The 19418-nt window shown below is 35.0% G+C and overlaps 1 protein-coding gene across 3 annotated transcripts; it reads left to right on the forward strand.

The window, feature by feature from the left end:
• The first annotated feature begins 279 nt into the window (after positions 1–279).
• Bchs (WD repeat and FYVE domain containing 3 bchs) lies at positions 280–18299 on the forward strand. 3 transcript variants are annotated; one of them, XM_072899739.1, is made up of 47 exons: positions 280–423; positions 1401–1637; positions 1834–2079; positions 2165–2323; positions 2414–2606; positions 2707–2893; positions 2973–3154; positions 3234–3585; positions 3698–3819; positions 3895–4178; positions 4266–4532; positions 4607–4897; positions 4979–5352; positions 5453–5742; positions 6228–6443; positions 6524–6696; positions 6788–7016; positions 7100–7236; positions 7343–7526; positions 7624–7895; positions 8070–8299; positions 8403–8570; positions 8667–8875; positions 8965–9140; positions 9242–9390; positions 9509–9707; positions 9925–10282; positions 10377–10581; positions 10670–11090; positions 11256–11465; positions 11625–11813; positions 11929–12222; positions 12301–12536; positions 12626–12881; positions 12960–13171; positions 13254–13386; positions 13462–13615; positions 13699–13933; positions 14062–14285; positions 14363–14616; positions 14703–14930; positions 15110–15301; positions 15447–15621; positions 15703–15949; positions 16033–16287; positions 16587–16784; positions 16880–18299. In XM_072899739.1, exons 2-47 carry the CDS (start codon positions 1413–1415, stop codon positions 16995–16997), a joined length of 10308 nt encoding a protein of 3435 aa, XP_072755840.1. In that variant the 5' UTR covers positions 280–423; positions 1401–1412; the 3' UTR covers positions 16998–18299. The 3 variants fall into 3 exon arrangements, with proteins under 3 accessions (XP_072755840.1, XP_072755841.1, XP_072755842.1); XM_072899740.1 differs by lacking the exon at positions 280–423 and adding an exon at positions 545–883; XM_072899741.1 differs by lacking the exon at positions 280–423 and adding an exon at positions 895–990.
• Positions 18300–19418: the final 1119 nt, after the last annotated feature.

Raw genomic sequence — 19418 nt, forward strand, 5'->3', positions numbered from 1 at the left:
GTTTTTCTCACTGTATATTTCTTGGTATAAAATATAAAATAAATACGTATATGATAAATAGATAATTAATGCAGGGAAGATTTAGTCGGCATCATTTTCACTAAGATGATATTCCAAACAAACAAACCAAATAATTGATAACGTTGATAAAAGTTGATAACGATTAGCCTCTATGTTAAATTATTCGCACGATGAAAGTCTTTTTTAAAAATTGACCTTTTAAAAAGCCCGTTCGGCGGCGATCGTGTAAGGAGTCACGTGACCGCTTATCGACGTATCGCGTTGGCCGTGTAGGTCGAGCGAACTGTCAAATATACGAAGATGGCCGCCGCCGCTGAAATATTAAAGTCTCTCCCGCCGTGAGAATCGACGTGATTTGCCGACAGAAAATGTAGAATTTTTCAAGTCGGATACGCATCCCAGGTAAATTCTGATCGCGCTGTTGCAATTGAGATAAGCGGCCCGCGCGCGTCAATAATTATTCCACGGTTCAGATAACGCGATTCGTGGGCGGATTCACATCCACGATGTGTATGTGTATGTATGGTGTGGCGTGTGCGTGCGTGCGTGTATATATCCGCGCCGCGGTGTGACTGTGACATCTCGTCGGTCTGACGTTTCGAGAGCGGACGGACGTAAATATTGAGCCGGATGCTCGACGGACGGCTCGATGTCATCGATCTGTATGCATTGACTGCCGAGGAAATCGTCGACGAATGTTGGCCGTTTCGATGCCGACTCATCGTGTGTTGCTTTTTGCGCGAAGCCGTCGTGCCATTTTCACGCGCTCCTTCATGCTGCCCGATATGTTAACATTCACAATGTTAGCACGACAAATGTTCGAACGTATTTGCTGAACGGTCATACGTTATTATTTCCACACGTAAAGGACATATTACTTTTACCTCATGCGTTTCCCTTATCAATTAGTTCGGATATTAAAAATCGAACGTACCTTTTCCGCTGTTTCATTCACGTCAAGTTGTGTGTGTATGTGTGTTTCATTTTGCGTCGTTCCTTTTGGGCGCATTGACTTTTTCGTCAATTCGTTAAAATAGCTTGCTCGTATTGATCAAAACTTTGTATTGATCAGCTATATTGGAGTTTCAAGTTCATATTATTTTTGTCTCTTTGCAAATTTTCTCACAGACCCATTAGTTAATAACAATAGAATTAGATTTGTTTTTATATTTCTTTTGAATTATTTTTAAACTTTTTGTTTTTCTCTCTGCACAGTAGTTTTTCTGTTATTTAAAAATAATATCTTGCTGAGCTTAATTTTCTATATAATAATGTGTCACAGGTTTATCTTTTGTATCGTAATCAGATGAAAATATTCTGCATTCTGAGGATAAGAAACATATCAGACAGAGCGAATGAACTGTGAATTTCTTTTACAGCAAATTTCAAGTATGAACATAATGCGCAAATTACGAGGGGGTGCCGGCGTTGGAGGTATGAGTTCGAGTGGTACTGGTGGTTTAGACGATTGCGCCGGAGGCACAAACCCTCAGCACACTGCTCTGGGGCTTATGCACCTGAAAAAACTGTTCTCCGAATATACTCATCCACCACATCCCCTTTCCGATACTGAACGTGACGATAAATTGTACAACATGTTACCATTATTTTGCAAGGTAAAATATATGTATAAATAGAACCAAATGTTGTAATATTCTAGTCTTATAAAATAATTTATTGAATATTGTTTTGTAATATTAAAAAATTAAGCTTTTATTCTAGAAAAATGTTTCTCTACATTTATCATTATATTAGTTTTATTGTAAATAGCCATGTGTGCTTGTGTATATTTCTATGTATGTATGCTTCTAGGTATTTGGATCTAGTCCATCAGGAGATATGAATGAAAAGTTCTGGGATATTTTGGCATTCACACAACAAGTGTCAAGACTTATGGTGTCTGAAATCAGAAGAAGAGCGAGCAACCAGAGTACTGAAACAGCAAGTTGTGCCATTGTCAAGTTTTTAGAAATTGAAAATAGTGAAGAATCGAGTAATGGCTGGATGCTATTGTCTGCGTTAAATTTGTTGGCAGCAGGCGATGCTTCTCTAATACAAGTAAATCGAATTTCTCTAGCAATTGATTACATATATATATTTCTACATAAAAGAAGTTTTTTGCATTATAAAATTTTTTTTATAGGCCATGACTGCTGCTTCAGTTCCATCAACTTTGGTGAAATGTTTATATCTATTCTTTGATTTACCCGAAATGAACGAGGAAGACGCTGATATTACAGATGCAAATAGTGAATTTACTCCTAGAGAACGTAGGATATTATTACAAAAAATATTTGTTCAGGTGATTTTCATATTTGAGACAGTTTTACATCAAAGAATTATTTCTTTTTTTCTCTGATTAATTTATTCTTTTGGACAAACACACTTTTAGTTATTGGTGAGATTATGCAGTCATCCCTATCCTGCGGAAGAACTCGCTCGTAAGGACGATCTTAGCTTACTGTTCTCAGCAATAACCACTTGGTGTCCACAGTACAATATTATGTGGCGTAAAAGTGCCGCCGAAGTTTTGATGACGCTGTCCAGACATGGTCTTACACAGAATGTAGTAGCTTATATACATAGTAAGTTCAACATTGTACTCTAAATTTATCAAATATTTGATTGCATGTAAAAGATTATTTATTTCATATTTTTTTCTTTCTTATCTAATTTATTTTACAGATAAAGGATGCATAGCACTTTGTATAGATAATATGCAACGTGTACCTGAGCTGGCACCATTAGAGGTTGTAGAAATGTTTGTAACTGTGTTCTGTTTTCTAAAAGATTCCAGCGAGGTTTCTCAAACATTGTTAGATGATTTTCGTGCTTGTCAGGGTTATATCTTTTTATCCGAGTTTCTCTTAAAGTAAGTAAATGTCATGATGGTAACGAAAGGTAGAGAAATATTTGTAATAATATATAATGAAACAAAATTTTTTTTATAGACACGCGCCATCAAGATTGGAACAAGATAGCAGAGCGGAAGCGCAAGACGCTATCCGAAATTTGGTACTAATGTTAGCATCTTTAACAATGTGTGGTCATATAGAGTTGAAACCAAGTCAAGCTAGTATGGGATCCTTGTTTCAAATGCTCGGCTTTACCTTACCTCAACCCAGTAATAGAGGTAATTTTACAGAGACTAAAATGGTGTATGGTACTAAATGAAAATATACAACAGATATACATTTTATATTGTATTGCAGGAGGAAGCGTTCGAAATATTCAAGCGTTTCAAGTATTACAATCTGTATTTATAAAATCTAATTCGCCGCTTTTATGTTGCACTATATTGGATGCGATATCCAGTGTATATCACAGCGATAATGCGAATTATTTTATTCTGGAGGGACAGAATACTTTGTCTCAGTTTGCAGAGAAAATTCATTTAAAAAATCCAGAGATACAGGAAAAATTCTTTCAGCTGTTGGAATTTATAGTTTTCCAACTTAATTTTGTTCCATGTAAAGAACTTATATCTCTCTCCATCTTATTGAAAACAAACAATTCAATCTCTTGCTCTATCATGTGTATGGAGACTCTTCTCAATATACTCAGGTAAGATATCTTACAAAAAGCACAATTTGAAAAATTCTTCTCAAAATCTGAAAATACATTACACTATAACGAATGTGTCACATATAATTTTAAATATAATTGTCCTTTTCAGACATAATACTATATTTAAAGACGTTTATAGAGAAGTTGGTATGTTAGAAGTTTTTGTGACTTGTCTTCATCGATATGCAACGTTACTTAAGGATAAGCAAGCTGCGATTGATCAAGGATTAGGTAATTTTTGTTTCAGACGTTCATGACATATAAGTTTGCTTATATAAGTTTCGAAAATTTAATATGTTGTTTTAGAATATACGATATGCCCCGAGGACGAACGGTTGGGTGCCTTAGTAATGGAGGCTTTAACGACATTATTAGCGAGTAACGTTCAAAATGCAAATGTCTTTAGAGAATGCGGAGGCGCACGTTGCGCTCATAATCTAGTGCCCTACATAGATTGTCGGTATCAAGCACTCGGTATCGTTCGGGAGTTGATACTTAGTGCGGGTGGTGACGACGACATGGCTACGCTATTGGGAGTTATGCATTCAGCACCTCCTAATGCCTTGATTCTAAAAACGCATATATTAAAAGTAAGCCTTGTGTCATATTTACTTCTATATTGATTATATGTAGATTCGTAAAGAGTTATTAACGAACGATACAATACTGTTTTTCAGTCATTGCTAGCCTGTTTACGAGAGTCACATAGGACTAGAACGGTTTTTCGAAAAGTTGGAGGCTTCGTTTATGTAATGTCGGTTCTGGTATCACTGGAGAGTCAATTAGGTTCGCAAAGATCGGAGAAGAGTGAACCATGCAACGATATCGTGCAGAGAACTATGCAAGACGAAAGCCAATTGCTGACATTGTTACACGTAGTATTTCATACTATAAGTACTGCGATGCGATTTGAGCCAGCAAATGCAAAATTCTTCCATCACGAGGTATAAATTTAAGCCATATTATAATAATTATTATGTAATTTGTCATATAAAAATAATGTGTCAATTTTACACAGATCTGCCAATCGAGTTTGTGCGATACTTTACGTCTTCTCGGTTGTTTTTCGACGCAAACGAAAATCATCGAGATGGATATGATACCAACTATGAATTATCAAAACCTGCTAGTATCATTATTTACTGGGAGTGTATTGGAGCCGGTATTTTCAGATGATATGCCAAAGACATTGGGATACGCGTGTTTGCTGTTACGTCTGCTATATGATGTGGCACTCGATTCTTTCGACAAACCAAATTTAGCTAATGTAGGCATAAGATCCCCGAGTCATAAGCAGAATAGCGTAGAGGTATACTCTTTAGCCAAATATCAACATTTTTATTTTATTAAATAAATGCAATTAATGTGATAACTGCTTCTGTATTTTCAGCAACAGAGATCATTTGATTCTCCTGGTAGCAGCAAAAGATGTATTATAAATTCTTTAAATCTAAGCCCACCCTCGCCCGAACCGATTGTAGTTCATCCCGGTATAGTGGTGGGGATGCTTCACTTACTCCCATCTATATCTGAAGCATCTAATCCACAAATGGCGCTAGCATTACAATTGTACGTGGCAGAGATCATCAAGAGCTTAGTACGATCGGAAAGAAATCAGCAAGTAATGTGTGAAGCCGGTATGGCCGGGGAATTGTTGTCCGTGGGTAGAATCGCTTTGCAGGATGAGACACATCCGCTTCATCAACCTCTACAATACATCATAGAGAGACTCGCCGCGCAATCGCTCGAACCGAGAGATCTACGGTGAGAAAAAAATATATTTATAAGAAGAAAAGGAAGCTAAGAGAAAATACATTTAAATTGTTTTTCAACACATTTATAATTCACAATTCAATTTTTCCAGAGAATTTTTACGTTTGGGTGATCCGTTATGTTGTATCTCGCTGGACGATATCGATCATAACAAGCCTAGAGGAGGACCGGTTCCTTTAACGCGAATCAAGACGCTAGTATCGATGACTACACCCAAGGATTTTAGAGCTCACGGTTCGTGTACCTTACCGCCTTTCGTGGAATTGGATATGAGTGCTGAGGGATTCGCATGTTTATACTTGCCGAGTGTCGCCCCGCAAAGTACTACACCTCCTACGGTTGTCTCTGCGGACAATAGTGTATTGGGAGGAATTGGATCAGGTATGTGACATATAATTATAATTATATATACGAATATCTTTCACTGTTATATATATATATATATATATATATATATATATATATAACAGTGAAAGATATTCGTATATATAATTAATATATAATAATATATAATAATATATAATATATATATATATATATATATATATATATATATTATTATATATTATTATATATTAATTATATATACGAATATCTTTCACTGTTATATATATATATATATATATATATATATATATATATATAACAGTGAAAGATATTCGTATATATAATTAATATATAATAATATATAATAATATATAATATATATATATATATATATATATATATATAATGAAGATAATGTAGTCGACTGTATTGTGAAGAAAATATATGTGATGTATCGCGTAATAATAATGAACACAAGGCTCATATTTGCAAATTGTATACCTGTATAATGATTATTACATTATGAAAAATTATTTTAGGCGATAGATTATTCCCGCCACAGACCGGCTTAACATATAGCACATGGATATGCGTTGATAAGTTTAGCGATCCTAGAACCGATCCTCATTGCGTGAGATTACTCACCCTAGTGCGTACTCCGCAATCTGCGAGAGATTTAATTTGCCTGACTGCTGTTCTTAGCGCTAGAGATAAGGCTATCATTGTTTCTACCCAAGAGACACCAATACCACAAAGTAAGTGTGTATATGATACTTTCTGAAAGCATATTTGATAAAAATTAAGACAAAACGCACAAATTAATATGCATTTTTAGATACAGGTGAATGGGAGCCCGAAGGAACAGGTGAATGCGGTGCTCGAGTTTGGTGTCCTGATTTACTTCACGAAGGACAGTGGCATCACATAGCTATTGTGTTAAATCGTGCGGTTCTTAAAAACTCGAGTTTTTCATTATATTTGGACGGTCAACATATCCATAGTCAAAAGGTAACACAATGCATTGAAATTAATTAATTTTCTAAATTTCATGCATAATTTATATTTATATATTTCATATATAATTTATATTATATTTTAGCTTCATTATATCACACAAGTTCCTGGAGGTGGAGCAGCCAATTTAACTGTGGCTTCTCCGGTTTACGGCTACATCGGTACACCACCCTGTTGGCGTAGATATTCCAGATTGACGTGGAAACAAGGACCATGTCATTTGGTGGAGGAAGTTTTTAATTCTCAAAACATTGCCACTTTGTTTAAACTAGGACCGCATTACATGGGAAGCTTGCAAGCTCCGCAATTGAGCGGTACTGAATATGCAATAACAATATTACATTGAAACATAATTTTACAAATAATAAATATTAACATTATATATTATTGTACGTAGGTCCTGAGCCTTTAGGACCTCTCGTAGCCGAAGAAAAGGTTGTATTTGGGCTGAATGCAAAAGCCATGTCGCAATTAACTCTAGCTAAAATTAGAAAGGTGTACAGCCGAGCTGATAATAAGTCAATCGCCAAACAAGTATGAATATTTTTCAATTTTTAAAATTTTTATTGAAAGTAAAGAATTAGAAGAAACGAAAACTAAATAATTTCTTATTAATATCTTATTACTTTGCTATTTTCAGCTTGGTATGTCATCTCATGAAAACGCCACACCTATTAGAGTTCTCCATAATTCTGCGGGACATCTCAGTGGTCCAGCTAGAGCGTTAGGTGGTGTAGTCGTTGGTTACCTTGGTGTTCGTGTATTTAGTCCTAAGCCAGTAGCTACTATGATCGATAATGTAGGAGGATGTTCAGTGTTATTAGGTACGATTGTGAATCAAATGGCGAACGATAACATGTCTATGAGATAACAACGAGAAATGAGACTAAAAATGTAATTTTATAAATCTGTTTATAAAAGGTTTAATAGCTATGGCCCAAGATGTAGAATCTTTGTACGCAGCTGTAAAGGCATTAGTTTGCGTAGTGAGATCTAATCAAGCAGCCCAACAAGAAATGGATCGTAGAAGAGGATATCAGACTCTAGCTATGTTATTAAGAAGAAAGTGTCCTCTCTTAAACAGTCATATATTGCACTTGACATTCAGTCTTGTAGGAACGGTCGATAGCGGTAGAGAAACTAGTGCGATTCCTAATGTCACAGCGTTTCAGGACCTTTTATGTGACTTACAAGTAAGTCCAGGAAAGTTTTTTTTCATAATTGAACATGTAGAGTTATTTTATGACATTACTCGAATGAATGAGCAAGAGCCAAACAAGAGGAATTTTAATGCTTAGACAACTTTGATTTAACGAATTAATTTGTATGACAACTTTGTATTGTGCTATATTATAAATTGTACTTAGGTTTGGCACGAAGCACCCGGGGAATTGCTGAGATCTCTCCTTGAGCATTTATACGAACTGATAGCAGAGTCCAGTGAGAAACGAACTAATCTACGATTAATGAGAGATTTACAATTAGTACATAAATTATTACACATTTTAAGTGACGTGAAACTAAGTAGCACCAGACAGATCCTTTTAGCACTTCTTAGTATATTATTAAGTCAACCACGACAAGCTGATCTATTATGGTAAGCAGTTTTCTGTTTCTCATCCATCATTATACAACTATATATATATGTTAATAATATACACTTGTATTAATTCTTTACAATTTTTATTTTTGTATTTCAGGTTTGGGCAATTTATTGTAGCAACCTTACCGCAATGTTCTGAAAAACACTTAATTCTTAGAGAAGGAGAAGGAATCAAGGACGGAGAAGGAGAGAGTATACTTTTACGTAATCGTTGTTTACAGCTCTTACACTCATTGTTGTTTAATGGATCCAAAGTTAATGTAAAGTAAGGAAAATAATTACACATATTTTTTATATATATGTCAGAACATGTGTCAAAAATATATGTATCAAGTACAATTGCGATTGTATTAATTTGCAGTATGTGCGAAGAAGTAGCCAAAGTTCTGGGCCTAGATTGGATACTATTGTTCCTGCAGTCTGATCTTCATAGTACTACAGTTGTCTGGGGATTACGTATACTCGTGGCAGTATGTTCAGTTCAATCAATCTTGCAAAAATTCAAAGAGGGCACGAGCAATGGCGGTTGGCTGCGGCATACCGACCATAACAAAATGGCACTAGCACTCGGTACATATATTAGCAATTCTTTTATTCTTGTATAGATATTTGATAAATATTACCCGTGTATACATGTATTAATTATAATACACATGTAGGTTGTCATCAACAAATGTCTACTGGTGAGATTAAGCCATCTGGACTTCACGTACCAGGATTTCAACATCTGGGATGGTTACTTCCGCAACATATCGATCTTGTTCCGGAACTTTATTTTCTCTTTATTGCTCTAATGATGGGACAGCCTGTGAAATTGTTACCTACGGATTCGAAGGTAAACATTGAGTTAATTGCATGTTTTTATATTAAAATATTGTAGTTAATTTATAAAGAATAATAATATTATACATGTGTATTATTACAATTTTGCATCAGCTCGATTTGGATAACGTTTGGAACTTTATGTTCGGAGTCCCAGCAAATCACACACTATCGTCCTTCTCCAGCAGAATTAATCTTTGTCCCGAGGCGATGGTCACATTATTAGCTATGGTGCGGACAATGTTGAATAGTCATTCAAACAAGTGAGTTAATGTATTATATAATAAAGAATATTTCAATATCTATCCCTTTTTTATAATTAGTTAATTATTATTGGAGTGGATATAATTATACATTAAATAAATTAAATCTTTTTTTCAGCCCGGAAGTATTACCAGCATGGTTAAATGATTATCCGGTGACAATAATACAATTCTTGTTCTTCCTTTATCGCAATTTCACCGACTTTATGCAGGTTTTTATGTCCGCGGAAGTTTTGGGTGCCTTAGCCGGGACCTTGTTTCCGAAACCTGTCAGTTCTAGTCAAGATAGCAGCGGTGCTAGTACTCCAGCAGACGAGGTAATTAACGATGTTCTTCGAAAAAAAAGACACTTTTAATTTTATAAATATAAAATTAAACATTACGTAAATATTGTCAGTGCTACGGAAAACAATTATACAATAGATATTTTCAAAACACTCGTTATATAAATTTGTGAGATCAGAAAGTATCTTTGAATATATACTTTGTAAAATCGATCGAAATATATTAACATTGATGAATTAATTATTACAGCAGGAACCAGTATTAGTGAGATCGCCGTCAAAAGATGTAGGATTGACGAATCATCCCGCGAAGAAGTTCGTGATGGACTTTTTTAAAGTTATCGTCGTCGATTCGCTTTCGCTGCCGGTGACGGCCAAGTCGCCAGCGATAGATCTCGTCCTGGAAGCGTGGCCGGAACATGCATCAACGGGACAGCAAATGCGTTATCAAACAGAAGTGTTATCCATATTGATGGAACACTTGCTAGCTGCGGATGTTTTGATCGGGGAACAGGCCGCGTTGCCCGTCGTTCCCGGTGGATCGGCCAATAATATAACTAACAATGTTTGTTACGTGGCAGCCAGAATAGTTGACAAATTATGGCAAGGTAATAATAATACTTTTTAATAGTTTAAGCGCAATATGTATTAATTTATGTGATCAGATTAATAAAAATGATTTAACTTAATCTTTTCACAAAGGTATTTTAACAAAAGACCCGCACGAAGTATTCGATTTCATCGTTAAATTAATCGGTCAAGCAAAGAGGCGACCTGGCGCTGTTAGTATGGAAGGCCTTCATCACTGCCTGAATAGGACAATTTTATTCTTACTGTCACGTGCGACTGATTCTATTGCCGATCAAATGGCTGTATTGGAGGCATTGCATAAGCTTACTAATAATAGGTACGTATACATTTATACTTTTGTATAATACGTTTTTAATTCTAAAATAGAAAAGAGTTGTATAATCATAAAAACTTTTTTTTCTTAGATTATTAGTGTTTGGCGCTGGCAATCATGAATTAGAATTTATCGGCTGTTTGACGTATTGTCTGTTGCAATTGACAGCTGATATAAAGATCATGTTAGACACTAATATGAAAACTACGTGGCACGTTAATCCGCAAGTGGAATCCAGCGATGATAGACTGACGTCTCACCAGGGACATAATTTGATGGCCGTAGCGGCGACGAGAGTTTGGGAGGAACTCTACGTATGCAAGAAACCAGCTATAGAGGAAGTTTTTAAAGTGACTTTGCCGGCACCTGTAAGTAATGAACGCGCACCGGAATTGCCGGTCGTGAGGGAACAGGTTCACGAGGCTGCATCCAAGCTCTGGCTAAATTACGTAGTTTCGGAAAGAAGAGCCACGTATAGAGCTCCTTGGGAACTTCACAATCAGATCCAATCGGTATGTCAAAACTCTGCTGTATTATGTTAATATAAATATATGAATGTTGATTTACTTTATAGATTAAAAAATATATATATATATTTTTCAATATACAATATATTTTAAATGAAATTGCGCAAAGTAAACATTTGTATAACTAGTATCGTGTATATAAAATTGTAGAAAATCCAAAAAGTGACGGGAGGTTTGACGAGATTAGCGAGCCGTACAAAGGTGCGAAAGGAGGAATCTGTGCGCGTAAGACTTAGATTACATCAAAACACAGTTGCTCAGTGGACGGAGCAACATGTTGCGTTAGTGAGAGAACTCGCTGCGGTGAGACGTTTGCAGCATCAACAAACAAATTTGCACACTCAGCGTTACGTATATCAAGTAAGATATTCTGTCTATTTCTATGTTTAGTAATTTTGCTCTTCTGCAAAAGTATATAGCACTATTTATCTAAACTTAAATATAAAAAATATTGTATACTAATTAAAAAATTAACATTCGATAAAAAAAATTAAAATAACGTTTAATATATTCTTTTAGGAATGGCTGCAAACGGAGACGGAATTGACTAGAGAACGCGGTCTTTGGGGACCTCCGATACCTACTAGCCTCGACAAATGGATGTTGGACATGACAGAAGGACCATGTAGAATGCGAAAGAAAATGATGAAAAATGAACTCTTCTACATACATTATCCGTATCGGCCTGAATTAGAGCATCCTGATAATGTGAGTTATATACAAGATGTGCATTAGAAATGTAACAAAATTTAAATAACATAGCATAAACGTGTGTCTGCAATATTAGCCTACTATAATACATTGATTTATTGTCCATATTTAGAAACAGCTAAAGTACAAAGTAGCATCGAGTACGGATAGTAAGGATTACTATCTGAAGCAGCTCGGCAATTCGTCGGGAATGTTTGAACGTGAACGAGACCCCGTTATAGATGACACACCGTTAAACGTCAATGAAACTTCTACCGAGAGTGAACCACCGATGGTTCCGTGTACGCTAGAACGTCACGTCAGTGAGCCAGACGAAGCGCCTGAGGATAACGAACAAGAGGAAGAAAACAATCAAGCTGTTCCAGACAATCAAACATTGTTACGTCTCCTCGAGGAACATGAAAAGGTTGCTATTATATTCTATATAATCGATATGATGCTCAAAATCGAAATATTTTTTTCATATAATATTTTTATATTTCAGATAAGCCATATGTTTAGATGCGCAAGAATACAAGGTTTGGATACGACTGAGGGTCTTCTTTTATTTGGAAAAGAACATTTTTACGTGATTGATGGATTTACATTGCTAAAATCTAGAGAAATAAGAGACATAGAAAGTTTGCCAGAGGCATACGAACCGATCTTACCGTCGCCGGGATCTCCTAGAAGATCTAGAGCGATGAGACAGTGTTCTAAATTTAATTACGAAGACATTAGGTATGTATATTTTTTTAGATAAGAATTTATTTCTTTTTGCATAATATTTGAATAATAAATTAATATACACTATTTTGCGTTATCCACAGAGAAGTACACAAGAGACGATACTTGCTACAACCCATGGCACTGGAAGTGTTCAGCGGAGATGGTAGAAACTATTTACTGGCATTTCCACGAAAGGTCAGAAATAAGGTCTATCAAAGATTCATGACATTTGCTACCGCGATTGCCGACAGCGCTCAACAATCCGTAGCTGGCCAAAGGCGAACGGCAAATGTCGAGCAGGCTACTGGCTTACTCTCGAATCTTATAGGAGAGACATCGGTCACTCAAAGATGGGTGGTTAGTACTGATATACGAGATAAATGGAAGAATATAGACGTTTTGTTAAATATTGATGTATTTTATATATGCGCATAGAGAGGAGAAATATCCAACTTTCAATACCTGATGCATCTAAATACTCTGGCGGGTCGTAGTTACAACGATCTCATGCAATATCCGATATTTCCATGGATCTTGGCTGATTACGATAGCGAGGAGCTCGATCTTACAGATTCATCGACTTTTCGAGATTTCAGCAAACCTATGGGCGCACAAAGTCCCGAGCGATTGCTGCAATTTAAGAAAAGGTATAGAAAAAGTGAATATAAGGATATACACGATAGGAAATAATCACTCGTTTAAATGTTTATGACTATTTTGCATATTCAGATACAAGGAATGGGACGATCCGCACGGAGAGACTCCTCCCTATCATTATGGCACGCATTATTCATCGGCGATGATAGTATGCTCATATCTAGTGAGAATGGAACCGTTTACGCAACACTTTCTCAGATTACAGGTTTGTATATAAGTTTGCAGAAGTGGCGATATAACAGTCTTATTTTTTTTACATACGTGATGAATGTGATTGTAGGGTGGACATTTCGATTTAGCCGATAGAATGTTCAATAGCGTAAAGGAGGCGTGGTTATCCGCTTCCAAACATAACATGGCAGACGTGAAAGAGCTTATCCCGGAATTTTTTTATCTCCCGGAATTCCTTAACAACTCTAATCATTTTGATTTAGGTAAGTTGGGTCTCGTTGAACGTGATATATTATTTTTGTTTCTTGTATTGTATCATGGTTATACGTGAAGATTTTCCTTACAGGCTCTAAACAAAGTGGTGTTCAACTCGGCGATATCGTTCTTCCACCTTGGGCGAAGCAGGATCCTCGTGAATTTATCCGTGTACATAGACTCGCGTTAGAATGCGATTATGTGTCGCAGCATCTCCATCAGTGGATCGATCTAATATTCGGATGCAAGCAAAATGGTCCGGCGGCTGTCGAAGCTGTCAATGTATTTCATCATTTGTTCTACGAAGGCAACGTCGACATTTACAAGTCAGTTTATACACGATTATAATTTTGCAGTTGTTATAATTTTCAAGATATTGCGTTTATCTCTCACGTTACATTCGTCTTGAGTAAAAAGAAATCTAATAAGAAAATTATTCCTCTCTCAATTATAGCATCGATGATCCGTTGAAAAAGAACGCGACTATTGGTTTCATCAATAATTTCGGCCAAATACCTAAACAATTGTTTAAAAAGCCGCATCCGGCGAAGAAAATGACGCAGAGGACCAGCGTGATCGATCCTGGGCCAATAACTCCTGGATTAAGTATCACCACGTCCGATAAATTGTTCTTCCATAATCTCGATAATCTGAAACCATCATTACAACCTATTAAAGGTTTGTATTTTTAATTCTCCGTTAATAAAGGCGCTATGTAATTGAAGTACTTTATGTTTAATTTATATCGTTTACAGAATTAAAAGGTCCCGTTGGACAAATATTACACGTCGACAAAGCCGTATTGGCAGTGGAACAGAACAAGACACTTATCCCTCCCTCTTATAACAAATACGTAGCATGGGGGTTCGCTGATCATTCACTCAGAATAGGAAATTACGACAGCGATAAAGCCATCTTTGTCGGCGAGGCCTTGATGCAAAGCAGCGGAGAAATAGTGGCGTGCGTTTGTCCGTCTTCCAAATTGATAGTTACCGCTGGCACCAGCTCTGTAAGTCTCTCAGAAGAGAGATAAATTATTATATGTTTTTTAGTTATGTTTTAGTATACATATTAAATATGCATATTTGAATCTAGGTCGTAACTGTCTGGGAATACGCCAAGCGACAACTTTCTATAAAACAGTGCCTGTACGGACATACCGATGCAGTCACGTGTTTGTCATCTAGTCCTGCGTACAACGTTATCGTGTCCGGATCGCGAGATGGTACAGCGATTATATGGGATCTATCCCGGTGCTTATTTGTGCGTCAGCTTAGAGGACATGCTGGACCAGTTGCTGCAGTAGCCATAAATGAATTAACGGTATTTATATCATATATATATATATATATATATATATATATATATATATATATATATTGTGTGCACATAACTCGTATATAATAAATAAAACTATGTAAATGTTAAAAGTACATATAGAAAGAGAGAGAGAGAGAGAGAAAGTTAAATTCTATCAATTTTTATATAAAATATTTCTATAGGGAGACATAGCTACATGCGCAGCTACGTGGCTACATGTATGGAGTATCAATGGAGAGGAATTAGCGAGCGTTAACACATGTGTCGGCCGCGCCGACAGAATGCAACAGATATTATGCGTCGCTTTCAGTCAGACTCACGAATGGGATTCACAGAATGTTATTATGACTGGCTCCACCGATGGTGTTGCTCGCGTAAGATAGATGCGTCTTTTTCTAAAATATTTTAGATAGTTAGATATCAGATTATTTTAAATACATATATATCTGATATATTCAGTCAAATTTGAAAAAAATTGAAAAATATTTGCGATATTAATAGACGTCTGCGTTTTTGCAGATGTGGTCGATGGATTACGTGCAAGTACCCGCGGAAGAAGAAAAACCTGAAGAAATAACAGCTGCCGAGAAGGAAAAGAACGAAAAACAAAACACCGAGGAGAATCAAACTGAAACGACAATGAAGAGAGTTAAAGAATTGGTTAAACAAATGAGTATATCCGCCGAGGGATCAGGTAAATAATGCGTTACACGTGTATGTACACATATATCGATGGAAACATTTAAATTATAACATTTTTATTTTTGGTACCAAGGTATACTCATGAAGAGCGGTTCTGAGAGCAGCCTGTCCGAGACGGAAAATGCCAAAGAGGCTTCCAGACTTCACGAGGAAAAGGAGGAATGCTCCGATAACGAATCGAGTAACGGCTCTAGTAATAAACCTTCACCTCAGAATAATCATGCGTCTTTGGTTGTTTTGCGTCGAAAGAGTCGAGGAAATCCGATGTTTAGGAAAAGCGAAGGCGGCGGACGTGCCGATAGCGAGGGCACGCAAACTAGGTAATTCAATCTCGATAATCAAATACAAGTCAGTAAAATAAATTCTATATAATTGTAAATTATAACTTTATCGCGGTTTATAGTGAATCTACTAGCAATCCGGGAGATTCAGAAGGAGCATTGAGGGCTAGCAAGAGCGATACCAGTTTGACCGACAGTTTCGTCATGGTTACCGAGGCTGATACAAAACCGCGAAAGATCAATCCGCAAAATATCTTGCGAGACGGTTTTAAATGGCAAAGGCAATTGGTATTCCGCAGTAAATTAACGATGCATACCGCTTACGATCGTAAGGATAATGCAGAACCAGCGTCTATCACAGCTTTAGCAGTATCAAGGTATTTACAAAGTGAACATTATAATTTATAATTATCGAGATAAATCGGCAAAATTGATCTTCTTATAATAAAGATTTCCATGACACTTTTATGCATCTGTGTATCAAGTATATACAAGTTCAAAAACAATTTAGAAAATTTGAAACAAAAATATTTATAAACTTAAAACAAAATTAAAAATTGATGTCATTTTAATTTAATACAATTATATTAGTTTGAATGTATTTTTTTATGTGCGATTAGATGTATATAATTTATATGAAAACATAGAAGTATATTCATTGTGTTTCGATTCATAGGGATCATAGAACAGTGTATGTGGGTGACACTCGTGGCAGAGTATTTTCATGGAGCGTATGCGAACAACCCGGACGCACGGTCGCCGATCATTGGCTGAAAGATGAGGGAGCAGATTCTTGCGTTGGTTGTGGCGTCCGATTCAATTTATATGAAAGAAGGCATCATTGCCGCAACTGTGGACAAGTATTCTGCTCGAGGTAAGTTTGAAATAAATAGTACATAACTGTTTTTCGTTTAAAAAATTGGTTTGGTGCTTTGCATATTTAGTCGAGTTAATTACTTCCATATACAGATGCAGCCGATTCGAGTCGAAGATATCCAGACTCGGTATCTTAAAACCAGTTAGAGTCTGTCAGGGCTGTTATTCATCATTACGATCTCAGAGTAACTCTGCCGAGAGTAACACTTAATATGGTACATATAGCACACACGGGAATCTTATCTTATATAAATCGTTAAATTATATAGAAAACTCTTAGCAGGTTGTAAATACTTGTGTGTCCCTATTAATCTTTTAGTTGAATTTCTCTACAGTACACAAACAACACAAAAGTGTGTGTATGTGTGCATTCCTGTATGCAAACTGAACTACGCGCAATTTACTACATTTTTTTACAAATGAGTTGACATAATCCGTAACTCCGTTTGCATCTGCAAGTAAAGGTTGTTGCATTTTTATTTCGATGAGATTTTTATTATTAAGATTAACTATCGAGAAATCACAATAAAATATGGATCACTTGCTGAATTATACATTCCTGTCGAGTGTATTTCAAATCATCCATAAAAACTAACTGAATTTACAAGAAACAAATTTTTCTAATGTATTAAAATACTATACAATTAATATATACTTTTTAATTCTTTTATTATCGACAGGTTTGTATAAAATGTATATATAATTTTTTTCATTACGTTTTAAATGAAATTATACTAAAATTAAAAATACATGTATGTTACCCAATTAAAATTAAGGGGAACATAAGATGTACTTTCCAAATTTTCTCGTTTCAAATTCCTGTAGCTATTGCATAATGTACTTTGCAGTATGCCAAGGAATGGTAACATGGAAAATTTGTACTAATCAATGCATTAAGTAATGTTACCATGTAATCTGTGATTTTATTTTTCTATATTTTAATTTAGCCAGAATGATCAATGGCTCTCGTAGATATTAATCGATTACGTTTTTATATCGGTATTGTTACCCTAATCATTGCATTAAGTTACTAATCATAACATTTAACGTTATATGTTAAAATGAATATATGTTTGATTTTAACTAAATTCAAATTTATTTAAGACATAAAAAATTTAGATCTTGTTGTGATTATTTTTTTATATGGATAAACTTTTTTTTATTGTAGGATATGTAAAATAACGCAAAATTTTTTGTTTTATACATCTATTATCTCATCGTGTGCTAACCATCCTCAAAGAGGAATCCAATTTGAAAAGTATTTCTTTCTGATACCATAATTTTATGTTTTCTTTCAAACAGAGAATACGTTTGACTTTTCTATCACATATGGTATATATAAGTACTATTTAAGAACTGTATTACGATTTAACAAAAAGGTATATTATTGCAATGTGTACTCCTGACCTTTCATCCAAAGGCATAGAACTTTATAATAGACAATACCGTAATCTATGTAACACCTATTATTAATTATAGGATATTTAAACAAAATCATAGACAAAATAATAAACCATAGGTAAAAAATCACACTAGCTAATGTTTTTAGCAAAGTGACAAATGTGGAATACAAATGATTATAAATCAATGTATCGTGATTCTTGTGTATGGAAATAATTGTGATTGATTTAAAAAAAAAAAAAAATTATTTCCAAAATATATATTAAAGGCCCCCTGAATGTAAAGTTTATATAGTTCGCGCCATTCGACGTATTATAGTACGGGTACCTTCTAAAAGCTTAAGTTTTCTTACAATACTAAAAAGCCAAATATTAACAAGAGAATTAAATTTGAAAAGTTTTACAAAAAATTTCGAAATCGACTTTTAATTGCGAAAATTATATCGCCAATCAAACAATCGATTCCACCATTCGTATTCTCTCTAACGATACATCTCCACTTCCTTAAAAGCACAAATTTTATAAAGGACATAAGTTGAAGTGAATGTTACAATCACAAGTTGTAGGCAAATGTATTTCTACTGGATTATTTTTAATGTTGCGTTAATACAAATCGATACTATAAGCACAATGCTGTCAGGCATTCTTTGAACGAAAGTGTACACAAAATAGAGACAAGAAAGTTGAAATAGACGATACAGAGATATGATGATATACGAAAGAATGTTGAATTATACGCACGAGTCAAAATCATTCTCTTTCATGCATGAAAAAATATATATCTATGCGTTCCTATGCATGTCAGTTCAATTTACACATTGTCAATTATTTATATATTGTTTTCTATTCCAGTCAAAGATCTGTCGTTCTATAACTGGACTTTATAGAAAATCAGACGATAATTTGACGTATATTTTCTGAAAAATAATTAAATATATATGTTATTATTCTTTTGTATAATATCGTGAAAAATTAATATTTGTTACTTTTTGAAAAGATATACCAAAGGAATATTATAAAGATTTGAACAAACTAAATAATTAAATCGCGCGAAAAATTGTGGAAAAAATATATTAATTATTACATAGTATGTATAGTTTAAATCACATAAACCATGGCATTACCTTTTTATAGGTTTACCTATGATTTCTCTAGTCATATACATTTACAAGATAAAGTTGTTTCCAGTTAAAAAGATTTTACTTTTCATTATTTTATATAGTAAAGAGTAT

This window comes from Anoplolepis gracilipes, chromosome 9 (assembly GCF_047496725.1).
Source record: "Anoplolepis gracilipes chromosome 9, ASM4749672v1, whole genome shotgun sequence".
Classification (NCBI taxonomy): Eukaryota; Metazoa; Arthropoda; class Insecta; order Hymenoptera; family Formicidae; genus Anoplolepis; species Anoplolepis gracilipes.

Coding starts and splice junctions, on each gene's coding strand:
- Bchs (XM_072899739.1), top strand. CDS start 1,413: ATGAACATAATGCGCAAATTACGAGGGGGTGCCGGCGTTGGAGGTATG. Junction 6,697..6,787: donor AACATATCCATAGTCAAAAG/GTAACACAATGC, acceptor ATTATATTTTAG/CTTCATTATATCACACAAGT. Junction 10,283..10,376: donor AGTTGACAAATTATGGCAAG/GTAATAATAATA, acceptor CTTTTCACAAAG/GTATTTTAACAAAAGACCCG.